The 13,151-nt window shown below is 39.6% G+C and overlaps 1 protein-coding gene across 2 annotated transcripts in view; it reads right to left on the minus strand.

The window, feature by feature from the left end:
* LOC132295222 (5'-3' exoribonuclease 4) overlaps positions 1-13,151 on the minus strand; it is a 50,079-nt gene that overhangs the window by 30,794 nt on the left and 6,134 nt on the right. For both annotated transcript variants that reach the window (XM_059793389.1, XM_059793388.1), the window contains exons 2-10: positions 7,585-7,687; positions 7,303-7,379; positions 7,020-7,211; positions 6,728-6,847; positions 6,489-6,551; positions 6,216-6,365; positions 5,935-6,099; positions 5,565-5,642; positions 4,002-4,088 (exon numbers count right to left, since the gene is read on the minus strand). In XM_059793389.1, coding sequence (XP_059649372.1) covers positions 4,002-4,088; positions 5,565-5,642; positions 5,935-6,099; positions 6,216-6,365; positions 6,489-6,551; positions 6,728-6,847; positions 7,020-7,211; positions 7,303-7,379; positions 7,585-7,687 — 1,035 coding nt within the window. The remainder of the gene's footprint in view (positions 1-4,001; positions 4,089-5,564; positions 5,643-5,934; positions 6,100-6,215; positions 6,366-6,488; positions 6,552-6,727; positions 6,848-7,019; positions 7,212-7,302; positions 7,380-7,584; positions 7,688-13,151) is intronic.

A 13,151-nucleotide genomic window follows, 5' to 3' on the forward strand; every position in this document is an offset into this window, starting at 1 on the left:
CTTTCTGATGTCTATTGCATTCATCAGCTTATTTGAACTTAATTTCTGTTAGTCAATTATTTGACTCAGGATATTCTCTTCACTTTTCTTCCGCCAGTTGTATTGTACAAGATTCCAATTTTAAGAATTTGATTGGGACAAGTCGTAGAGAGGGAGGAATTGTATGTTCCAGCTATAGTTGCTTGTTCTGTTGACTTGTCCTCTTCCCAGTAAAGTCATAAGTCATCTAGTTTTTATATAAGGCACTCATGTCCTGGACATATTTCTAGTTCTCGTTTACACTATTTAGTTTCTGCTGGCGTTTTGGGTAATTTAAATAGTCATGATCATTCTAATTGTAGTGGTTGCAACTTGCAACATTTTCTGCTTTGCCCTTTAATAAGAGTTCAGCTGTCTCTATGGCACCATTTGATTTAGTTCATTCTGATGTGTGGAAACCTGCTCCTGTTTATACTAAGGGAGGGTCCAGATATTATATTTCCTATATTGATGATTATAGTCAATATTATTGGATTTTTCTTATGAAGCGTCATTCTGAATTCTTTTCTATCTTTAGTGATTTTCGTGCAATGATTCGCACTCAAGATTCTTATGTTATCAAATGCTTTAAATGTGATTTAGGTGAAAAGTAAAATTACAGTTCCTTCCTTGATATGCTAAAATCTGATGGCATTTTTCAGTGATCTTCCTGTATAGAAACTCCTCCGGAGAAGAATGGTGTTGCTGAGCGAAAGCATTGACACATCATGGAGACTGCACGTTCAATCCTGTTATCTACTAGTGTTCCCAGTAGTTTTTGAGGGGAGGCTGTTCTCACGGCCATACATATAATCCCAACTGTTGCTACCTCTGGTGTTTCTCCTTTCGAACAATTGTTTGGTAAGCCTCCAGATTATTTTTCCTTGAAGGTTTTGGTTGCACATGTTTTATTCTTCTTCCTAAAGCCGCTTGTACTAAATTATATGCACATTCTGCTGTGTGCATTTCTTGTTTATGGTGAAGGCCAAAAAGGGAATCGATGCTATGATCTAGTTGCTCAAAAGTTGTATGTGTCTCGTCATGTAATGTTTCTTGAGCATATTCCTTTATTTTCTAGTCCCTCTAGTCCTAGCACTTTGAGTAGGTCTGATCTCTGATGACAATTCTATTGATGATGTTTCCTCTTCTTCCGCACCAGAATCTTCCTCTGTTGTTCCTCCTCCTATTGTTCACACTTATGCTCGCAGGAATAAAGCAGTACCTTTTGCACGTACATTTCCTTCATCTCTCTCAGCAGACTCTCCATTGGTTTCTGATGATGTTGATCTTGCACCACCTCATTATCCACAACGTGTTCTTAAGTGTCCTGATCGTTTTGGTTTTTCTAATTCTTGTTATTATACTGCTTTCTGTTCTTTTTTGGCATCTATTCATTTGTTTTTTGAGCCCACCTCTTATAAGGAGGCTGTTCTTGATCCTCTTTGGCAACAGGCAATGAATGAAGAGCATTCTGCTTTGCATAAGACTAGGACATGGGACTTGGGGATTTTACCTCGTGCCAAACGTGCAGTTGGATGCAAGTGGATCTATAAAATCAAGACCAAGTCTGACGGCTTTGTAAAACGATATAAAGCTCGTCTAGTTAAAAGAGGATTTACCCAGGAGTATGGTATTGACTATGAGGACACTTACGCTCCTGTAGCCAAAATGACAACTGTTCGCACATTGATTGTTGTTGCATCTATTCACCATTAGAGTTTGCCACGATTGGAGGTTGAAAATGCCTTTTTGAATGGAGACCTAACTGAAGATATATATGACTCCTCCTGCTGGCCTTTCTCACAGTCCTGGAGATGTGTGCATACTTAAAAAGGCATTGTATGGTCTCAAAACAAGCACCTAGGGCTTGGTTTGAGAAGTTCTCTACGGTGATTTGTGCTTTGGGTTTTCAACCCAGTCATCGCTCCGTTCTTAGTTGTCGTATTATTCTATACGTTGATGACATGATTTTGAGTGATGGTATTGATGGTATTACTCCGTTAAAGTCTCAATTGCAGCAATAGTTTCAGATGAAGGATCTTGGTCCTTGTCGTTACTTTCTTGGCATTGACATAGCTCATTCTCCCAAAGATTACCTTCTCTCAGTTTAAGTATGCATCAGATCCTATTCACAGAGCTCATCTCACTGATATTTGGACAGTTGAGACTCCCCTAGATCTTAATGTTCGCTATACTCATACTAGTTATAGTTGGCAGTTTAGTGTCTCTCACTGTCACTCGGCCTGATCTTACCTATGTTGTTCACATTGTTAGCCAATTTGTATCCTCTCCGACTACTATGCACTGGTCTGCAATTCTTTGTATCTTGTGCCATCTTCGGGGTGCTTTGCATCAGAGTTTATTGTTTTCTTCTACATCAGCTTTGGAGATCCGAGCTTTTTCTGATGCTGACTGGGCTGAGGATTTCTCAGACTGTAAATCTACCACTGTTTGTGATTTTCTAGGAGATTCTTTAATTTCCTGGAAAAGCAAGAAACAAACAATTGTTGCTCACTCTTCTGCCTAAGCTGGATATTGTGCCATGGCTGCTACTACAGCAGAGAGAGTTTGGTTTTGATGGTTGCTTGATGATTTGGGCGTTCCTTTGTCTGCTGCAACGCCTATGTATTGTGACAACAAAAGTGCTATTCAGATTGCCCACAATTCTATTTTTCACGAGTGTACGAAGCACATCGAGATTGATTGTCATTTTCTGCGCCATCATCTTCAGCTTGGCACCATTTCTCTACCATTTGTTTCTTCTTCTATGCAGTTGGCTGACTTCTTCACGAAGTCCCACACTACTATGCGTTTTAATTTTCTTCTTAGCAAACTCTCGATATCAGAACATGAGGATTTTTTTTTGGGGGCGGGGGGTTGGGTTGGGTTTGTTATTTATGCTTCATCTTCCTTCTTCGGGTTGTGGATATTTTAGAGTCAACCTTTTCAGGTAGGACAAATTTTGTTATCTTTGGTGTTCATTGGGTAATGTTGGACTCTATTATGGCCATCCTTGAGGCTTGGAGAGGTTGTATGGCAGTCAAGTTCGAGATGCTTGGAGGGCAACTTTCCTATGCTTATGGTGGGGTTTGTGGCAAGAGAGGAATAGGAGTTCCTTCGATAAAGAGGAAGCCCCTATTTGGGAGTTGAAACTCTCCATCTTGAGCTCTCTATTTTTTTGGATTAAAGGGTGGTATTGTACATCTATAGAGGACTTTGTAGATTTTCTGGATAGTTGAGAGTAGAGTGGGCCTTTTGTTGGCCTCTTGTGCAATTCTTAAAGATCACCCTTTCTGAACGCATTTCAATGAAATTTTACATAGCCAAAAAATAATTATTTTTTTTTTTCATCTATACAGACTTCTGCATCTTCTTTTTACTTGGGCCAAAAGGTCTTCATTTTCAACCGACATATATCCTGTACTTGAAAAGGTAACATACTTAATAACAGTTCCAGACATCTCAATTCTTCACCATGGATTAAGATGAATTGACATTAGCTAGATTCTGGTAGAAGATCATCGTATAAAAGGATAAATAGAATAAAATACACCAATTATTCAATTGTTTAACCTCCAAAAAAAAAAAAAACAAAACAAAAACAAGGATCAAATGATGCTTTGAGAAGCACTTGCATTTGTAGGCAATGCTTTTATTCCCAGTAAGTATATACCATGTAGGCATCATGCTGCTCCATATAAATAGACCCTAAAGCTGATCCTAATAATAATGAGAATATAAGCTTAGAGAACACCTGCTGTATGCGAACCCTTTTTTGAAAGATTTGGTCCTCAAAAAAATCAACTGACTGAATAAAATGTTCTACTCTGTCCAACAAAACATGATGCTTTAAGAAGCACTTGCATTTGTAGGCAATGCTTTTATTCCCAGTAAGTATATACCATGTAGGCATCATGCAGCTCCATATAAATAAACCCTAAAGCTGATCCTAATAATAATGAGAATATAAGCTTAGATAACACCTGCTGTATGCGAGCCCTTTTTTGAAAGATTTGGTCCTCAAAAACAGCAACTGACTGAATAAAATGTTCTACTCTGTCCAGCAAAACCTGAATAGGTAAATTATAGAACATTAGGGCATTTTTTTAAAAGGGTCGATATTCCATCCTAAACATGCTTTACCTTGAAGGGCAAAAAATTAAGTCATCAAACGAGCAGCATTAGAGAAATGGAAAACATAGAATTGCAAGTGTTATAAAGCATGGGAAGGAAAAAGGTTTAGATTGCATTATCCTCCAAAATAAATAAATAACTATTACAATTTAAGTTGAGAAACAAGACAGGTTCTATCAACCTCATGCATGTCTCCTGTACAAGGAATCAAGCTAAAGCACTTGCGTTAAAGAGTGAAGATATAGCAAGGAAGGGCTAAGGCCAAAGACATCAGAATTGCAAGACCGAAGCCCAGCTTGGAACTAGGATTTTGAAAATTCAATCAAGATTCTTTTCAGGGCCCAAACCAACTGGTCTGACCCCAAACTAAAATATTTAACTTCAAACATAAGAACTTAAATAGAAATGTTTATATACCTCTCAATAGTCAAGTGACATTATTACCTAAAACAGAAGTCTCTGTGAAAGAAAAAATAATAATATTATAACATTAATATAACTAAGATAAGCGAGATAAAATTTCAGCCCAAAAGTTGTGGGACTGTTAATTCAATTCATCATAGCAATGCGGTCTGCATTCAAGAGTAAGAGCATGCAAAGCACAATTGCTGTCCAATTTGGTTGTACTTGTGCTAAGTGAAGTTAAGAAGTTTAACACTGTTTGGAAAGCATAATCCAGAGCAATGTTCTTATTTACTACAATGCACCAGTGCTCCCACTAAATTATAAAACTGAGCCACACACTACAAGGTAACTGACCAAAGTGCTGGACAAGCAGCAACTGCACAAGTCTACACCCATCTTCACAACTGTATTTTCAGTATCAAAGACAAGAAATATATTTGTGTATAGCATAAAAATAGGCCTTTCATCCAAGATCTAACATCCAATAATTTTCTTTGATCATCAACATGGGACAAGCCCCAAAGGTTGATGTCATTAAGTCTCTATATGTGTTTACGAGACATGTAGGCTCTTTTTACAGCTTTTCTAAGACAACAATGTTTTGAGCACAAAAGTCCACGAGTAAACACCAAAAGAAGATGAAAAGTAGTGCCCCTTGTTTCCCTTTTGTTTGTTGCCGATTTTGGGCAGATAGGTTTTCATGTGCGTGAAAATATTTACTTCCGTTGCCCTTTATTTCCCACTTATGTCTTCATTCACACATTTTTCCTTCCCTCTCTTTACTTATTACTGGTTTTCTCCCTACCAGCATATGACTCTGTCTTTAATTTTAGAAATGAAAAATAAGGTCACGGGATATAATCAAATCACTCCTGGTATAAGGGAAGCAAAAACATTTTAATGGACGTAAAATAGAAGTGCATGCCACAGAGATACATCTTCAAAAATCACATATATAATTTTAAACGAAACAGGGATTGAGTAGAATAATTAATGGAAAAAATTACCTCACCCGCATCAGTAAGATAACCGCCCATCGCTGCAAACTCTCTTCTATAAACGTACATCAGTAGATTTATAGCACCCTGAGTAAAAAATAAAAAAAGTTGTCTGCTAATGTAAGAATGCAGTATGAGGGAAGGATTTTCAGTCACAACAGAATAATTTGATTCTTAAACATTATCATTGTTAGTATAAATAATGAGATGAATAATTATTATGTTCCTAACATCTAGAAAGACCAAATGTCATGTTAGCACTATACTATAGAAAAGCAGATGAAGTATTTCTATGATCCTAATCTCGTAAAAAATAAGCTTCAGCCAACTGGATTGATCATAAATCATTAGTGCCAGAGACTGCCAACCAGCTACATACCTCTCGAATTTCCAAAGTCGGCATATGCGGAAGAAAGTCATTGCCAACAAAAAAACATAGAAACACAAAGTCATCCACCAGTCTTTCGAAGTTAATGTCAAACGGGGGATTAAAAACCTCCAAATCATATTGCAGATATTCTCGTAACACCCAGATGTTGAGGAACTGTTCACGCAAAAATTAATAATAATTAATTGAAAAAGAGGGAGGAGATGCAGCTTGAGATTGAAGAATCAGAAGTCAGGAAGTCCTTCAAAAGGGAAGCATGACAATTATCCAACCTGATATTTTTTCTTGTGAATTGGTGTGTCATCAATCACATCTCCAGCTTGGTCACCTGGCCCACCACGACACTCTGCCGCCAGATGGCCAACTTGTCCGCAAAGAAAACATTTCTCCTGCTGTCCAGGGCCTCCAGGCAGAGTGATCACCTGTAGAGTCATCAAATATGATATCATTCTTGAATGAACAATGATTTTATATATATATATATAAATCACGATAACCAGTGAAATTAGCAATTAAAAGAGTATTCCAGAAAAGTAGCTACCAACCTCCCTTAATATCGAGAAGTGAACTTCGTGTGTAGCTAAAGACAGCATAATTAGATCTGCATCCTGATTATGATAAACCATCATTTAGGACTTAGCAAATTGAGAGATCACAATGAACATGTAAATAATTTAATTTACCATAGTTACGAAATACCGTGTGAAAACAAGACAAGAAGAGATCTATATGAGAATTCTTTAATTACAATAAACAAGGACCAACATAAAAGAAAATTACTAACCAGACCATATAGACAATGCCGAGTGTTTGGATTAAAACCAGGAAGGTTACGTTGTAACCGAATGTAGGACATGATTTTGTGTTCTCCCTCACCAGGGACATTTGAATCAGAAAGAATAACCTTCAAATAATCACCGAATGCAGCCCCATAAATAAATTAACAGAGACAAAGTATCCTGAAAACCAAAAGCATAGTGAAAGAATAACCGGAGGGATTACTCCACAGGAAGGGAATCATCCGATCTTGAAGGGATTAAGGGAAAGAAAGAAGTATCTAGAAATGTCCATCAAACCTTTGTGTACCGCCAACCAGGATTGTGGTTCAACCTAGACTGTATATAATACTGAAGTGCCACAGAGAGCACACCCATAAATTGAGTGCCAGGAGTGATGACATTTGAGTCAGATGTTTCAGGCTTTTCTTTAAGAGGTAGATTTTTGCCCTCAGCCTCAAAATCTTTCCTAGATCTTTCTTCTTCAGCTTCCTATAGGTGAAAACAAAACAAAACAAAACAAAAAAATGTTTACCGACATTGTCAATTATAAATCATAATACAAGAGAAAAGAGAATCTTACAGCTGCTGCAGCATCTTTAGCTGCTCTAAATCGACGAGTACGCTGCTGATTCATTTTAGCTCTCGGAGCAACCCCATCTGGAATACTCAAAATTTAGTGAGGATAATTTTAAGAAACTTACCAAAGGATATGTAGTCCAATGGTATAACCTCCCAAGGAGGAGAGGGGTTCGAGCCCGGGTGTGGGCAAAAAAAAGTGTGTGTGTGTGTGTGTTTCTTGCGAATGTAAAAAAAAAAAATTTAAGGAACTTGGAAGATTATAGATTTATAAAATACAGCTTACCAATTGCCATATAAAGTAGCTTTCTTGGGCGAACCAACAAGAAGAGATGATCAATATAATCAAATATTGATTTAAATACATCATCATAAGTAGCAGGCGCAGGCTGCATGTGCAGACAATAAAGTATCGTCAGTCTTTTATTTCCATCATAATATATCAAAGAGATGTGATAATAAGATATTTTTATATATTATATATATATAAAGGGGGAGAGAGAGAGAGGGGATGAGCTAAGATGTTCTTCAATTTAGAACAATAGAACCCCAATACTAATTCATCAAACTTGGATAGTCACATAATTATACATTACAAGCGAAACCTGTGTTTGAACAATTTTGCAAGAAGAATGCACAACAAATTCATTACAGCCAACAATTGACCAATTCAATTGCAGTCAAATGTAAAGCAAAAGAGCAATATATAGGTGGCAAGTAGCGGGGAAGACTCTAGGTAACCATACTGGAGACCGGATCAAATCTCACCTTCATCAAGGTTTGGCTTTTGTCAAAGTATGTGGGAATATTCATGTAATGAGCGTAATTAGTGGGATTTTACCACGTGGGGTATTATTTTAAATCTTATTTTTCACAAACATAAATATAAGGGTGTAGAGATGTCAGACGCATTCTACAACCTTTCCTCATACTCTCTCTTTCTCTTCTTTTCTTTCCCTCTTCAAACCCTAAACATCTAAACCTTAGAATATAATAAAAAAAAGTAGCTCAACTTGGTAATAGAGCTAGTAATAAATATCAGAAGGAGGTCACAGTATTCAAAAGAGTAAATAGAAGGCCAGGAGGTCTACTGACATCAGCGTCTGTAGGCTGACATAAGCACGTTAAGGCCCAAAACCATCCCCCTGAATCGCCTCTTCCTGCATAAGCACGTTAAGGCCCAAAACCATCCCCCTGAATCGCCTCTTCCTGCTGAGCATGCTGGAAAAAAAAAATTCCTAAATTTTTTAAAGCCATTTTCAAGTGCTTTCCATTTTTCAAAACTTTTTCCAACAAAGGGGCAGCTTATTTCGATATGCTTTTTGAGCTGCGTTGGTTGAATTTTTTTGCTTTAATCCATCACAGAGGGGTGCAACTAGGCCATCTGAATGATTTTGTTGAGTTTAGTTGCACGATTTGAAGGATTGCATGGTTTTTTGCTTGATTTGGACTTGCAGCTCCTGTAGAATCCCTCCTGTTGATGTGTTGTGGCATGTTATCCTTGGTCCAACCTTGCATTTGGTTGACATTCGATACTTTATGGATCGCTTTGCCCCAGTAAATAGTCCTCAGAGAGATCAGCAATCAGGACAGCCTCGTGTTGATGGCAAGAGCGGGAGCTCTAAGAAGGACCAGCTAAAGTGTGATATCTATGAGAAGACAAGGCACACTAAATATCATTGTTGGAAATTCCACAATCATCCCACCAGAGGACGAGATGGTGGTTGATCTGGCACAGGAAGATCGCATCGGGGGAGATACTACCACTTTTACCGCAGATAAGTTGCAGACACTTCAATGCTTGATGGCTCCTCTTAATACTCCATCTGCCTCAACTTCTACTACAGCCTCATCTTCTTCTCACTTTACTCACACAGGTACATCTACAAGTGCTTTTAGTGTCTTTCCACCTTCCCGAGTCATTGATTCTTATCTTTTCCCCCCCTTATTTCACATGTTCTGCTAGGGATAAAACTAGAGTTGCAAATGTGTCATCTATCTCTAGAAAGGGACTTGTGGAATGCTCCCCATTCATGTCACTTTCTTCCATATTACATGTTCCAAATTTCTCTACTAATTTACTTTTCTATGAGTTGTATCACCGGATCTTAAAATTCAGTTGGAGATCTCATCTTTCGGTGATAATTCGTGTGTATATCGGTTGGAGATCTCATCTTTCGGTGATAGTTCATCTTCACGTCAGGCTTTTCTTCATGCTGATGATTCTCCGGCAATCCAACAACTACATTAGAGGCATGGGCGTTTTGGTCATCTAACTATTAGCATATTATAGAAACTTTTCCCATTTTGGTAAAGCATGTTATAAAAATAGTTTTATTTGTGATGTTTGTGAATTTGCAAAACATCAACGGAACTCTTATCCTATTAGTAATAATAAAAGCACTGTATCTTTAAGATCGTTCATTCTCGTGTATGGAGACCCTCCAAGGCTAATTCTGGATGCGTCAGGGAGATCCATTATCCCCACTTTTGTTCATCATTGTGATGGAGGGGCTTAGTAGATTGATGGGGAGGGTTGTGGAGGTGGGCTTCATCTGGGGTTTTAGGGTGGGAAGGGATGATATGCATCAGCTGGAGATTTCTCACTTGTTATTTGAAAATGAGACTCCTGTTTTTTGCGAGGCTGAGGTGTCTCAAATGAGATATTTGAGGTCGGTGTTGATCTGTTTTCAGGCAGTCTCGGGTTTGAAAGTGAATGTGGGGAAGAGCGCTTTGATTCCAGTGGGTGAGGTTCTGGAGATTGAGGAATTAGCTTCTGTTCTTGGTTGTGGAGTTAATTCTTTTCCGATCTCTTACCTGGGTTTGCCTCTGGGGGTTTCTTCGAGGATTGTAGGTGCTTCGGATACGGTGGTGGAAAGGGTGGAGAGAAGGCTTGCAGGGTGGAAGAAGCAATATTTATCAAAAGGGGGGAGGGTTACCTTGTTGAAAAGCACTTTGTCAAGCATTCCCACATATTTTTTATCCCTTTTCCAGATTCCCACATATTTGAAAGAATTCAGAGGAACTTTTTATAGGGAGGTTTAGGGGATGAGCTTAAGTATCTGGTTCGTTGGGAGCAGGTGTGTAACCCTGTTAAGTTTGGGGGAATTGGGATTAGGCGACTGTTGCCTTTTAACAGGCATGTTAGGTAAGTGGTTGTGCAGATTTGGTATTGAGCGGGATAGATTGTGGAGGAGGGTGATCTTGTGTCGCTTTGGGGAGGGAGAGGAGGAGGAGGAGGGGGGGGGACCTAGGGGTGTCGGTGTTTGGAAAGCCATTCGGAAGGGATGGAATGAGTTTTCTAAGTATATCAGATTCAGAGTTCATGATGGTAGGGAGATTCGGTTTTGGGAGGATGTGTGGTGTGGAGACCGCAATTTAGCGTGCTCTTTCCCTAGACTTTTTAGGATTGCGGCTAATAGGCATGCCTTGGTGGCTGACTGCTATCGCCTTGATGGCGGGAGACCGGTTTGGGACGTGCTTTTTCAGCGATCTTTTCAAGATTGGGAAATGGATGATGTTTTTGGTTTTTTAGAGTTGTTGTATAGCCAGGTGATCCGTGGAGGAGGTAGGGATTCTCTTGTTTGGATTCCATCTTCTAGGGGAATGTTTAGTGTGAGATCTTTCTTCGGATGCCTTTTGGACTCAGATGGGGTGGTTTTCCCTTAAAGGCAGTGTGGCAAACTAAGGCGCCATTGAAAGTGACCTTCTTTGCTTGGACGGTTGTGTGGGGTAAAATTTTGACGCTGGATAATTTGAGGAGGAGAAAGCATACCACGGTGAATTGGTGTTGCATGTGTAAGTGCAATGGCGAATCGGTTGACCATCTTCTTTTGCATTGTCCAGTGGCGAAAGGTCTGATGGACACCTGGAGAGGGGGGTGGGTGGGAGCACAGGCTCGAGGGTTCTAGAGGATGGCGCCTCTGTCTCTTTGGTGGTGCCTGTGGAGGGAGCGGAATAGAAGAACCTTTGAAAGAGAGGAATCTTCCATCATTGTTCTGAAATCTTATGTTATTAGCTCTCTCTTTTTTTTGCGGTTGGGTAGACTTTGTTCCTCTGCTGAGGAGACTGTTGAGTTTTTGGCGTCCCTGGGGCTTAGGGTACCCAGGTTTTTGTGGTTTTGTAGAGACGCGTTCCCCTTTTGAACGCTTTTAATGAATTGCTTAATTATCAAAAAGGATTGTTACTTCTATTGATTGCTTTTCTCAAATTTCCTGGGTATATCTATTACATCATAAAAGTGAGGCATCTAACATTTGACACAGGGACGGAGCCAAAAAAAAATTTGGGGGGCGGGGGGGGGAGATACAAATTACATAATAATGTATACACATATAAATAAGTGTTTATGGAATATATATATAAGAAATATTGTTTTTTTAAGGAAACATGTATAATATACAAGGGAAGGAGAAATTTCAAGAGGGTCATTTTTACACATTTCCAAAAAATATATACATATTATAGGGAAATATATATAGAAAATAAGGGAAGGAAAAAATCGAGGGGGGCCCGTCACCCCCCCCCCCCCCCCCCCCCCCCCGAGGGGCGGGTCCTATACTGCCTCCATCCCTGATTTGACAAGATGGTATGTACCCAAGTTGATGCCAAGATCAAGATTATTAGAAGATAATGGAATAAAGCACAATGAGGGCGCTTTTCAACCATACCTAGTCGAGCATGGGATTGTTTGAAACCAGTTGAGTTGATACTCCTACACAGAACGTTGTGATTGAAAGAAAAAAGTTGCCATCTTACTGAAGTAGCTCACTCTTTAGTGTTCAACATGCTCTTCCTTAGATTTTTTGGGGTGGTAAAGACACAAGGGTGCCACCCTCCAAAAAAAATATGGGCTAGAGAGCCCACTATACAACCTCGCCAAGTCTCAATCAACCCTAAAAAAGTCCGAAGCATAACCCAGTGAATCCCGAACAAAGATGAAATCAAACCCAAACTGTCCCTACCTACCGGGCAATGCAACAAAAGGGGACCAATTGTCTCTTCATCTCCCTTGCACATAGAACACCAACTCACATACCCTCCTCCTCAAATTGTCACACATCAGAATCTTCCCCAGCATTGCCGTCTAACAAGAGGAAGCCACCTTTAAGGGGGACTTGGTGCGCCACACAGCCTTCTAGGGAAAAGCTTCCCCTGAATCATCTGAAAGCTTCCCACAGAAGGAACAAACATCAAACCTCCCCTGAGAAGAAGGTGTCCATACCAAGGAGTCATCCCCCACAACAACCTCCTGGCAGTAAAGGAAATACAAAAGCTCAAGAACGTCATCAAGCTCTCAATCCTGGAAATGCCTCACAAAACACACATCCCAAATCGTCCTCCCACCATCAAGGTGATAGCAATAGGCAACTGTAGCATGCCTATCCGAAACAATCCTAAAGAGTCTAAAAAAAATGCACGCCAACGTACAATCCCCACACCAACTTTCCTCCCAAAATGGATGAATTGGCCCCTTGAAACTTGAATCTAATGTGTTTAGAAAATTCCCACACCTTCCTGATGAATTTCCAAACACCCACCCCACCTGGGATCCTCACCTCAAGGGAGCACCACCCACCCCTATCCTCCCTGAATCTCTGGGCAATGACTCTCCTCCGTAGTTTGTCTCTCTCCACACCGAATCTCCAAAGCCACTTGCCCAAAAGATCCTTATTAAAAGTACCAGTCTCCTAATCCCCAGACCACTAAACCGAATTGGCCTACAAACATGCTCCCACCGGACAAGAGGAAGGGAAACTAGATTTTGAGTCATATTAAAAGCATAAGAAATAGGATTTTAGGGTTTTAATAAAAATGACGAAATTAAAGAAAGATAGAACAGTTAGGTGTAGT

This window comes from Cornus florida, unplaced genomic scaffold (genome assembly GCF_030987335.1).
Source record: "Cornus florida cultivar Cherokee Brave unplaced genomic scaffold, ASM3098733v1 CherokeeBrave_3.0.0_Hap2_Chr02, whole genome shotgun sequence".
NCBI lineage: Eukaryota > Viridiplantae > Streptophyta > Magnoliopsida > Cornales > Cornaceae > Cornus > Cornus florida.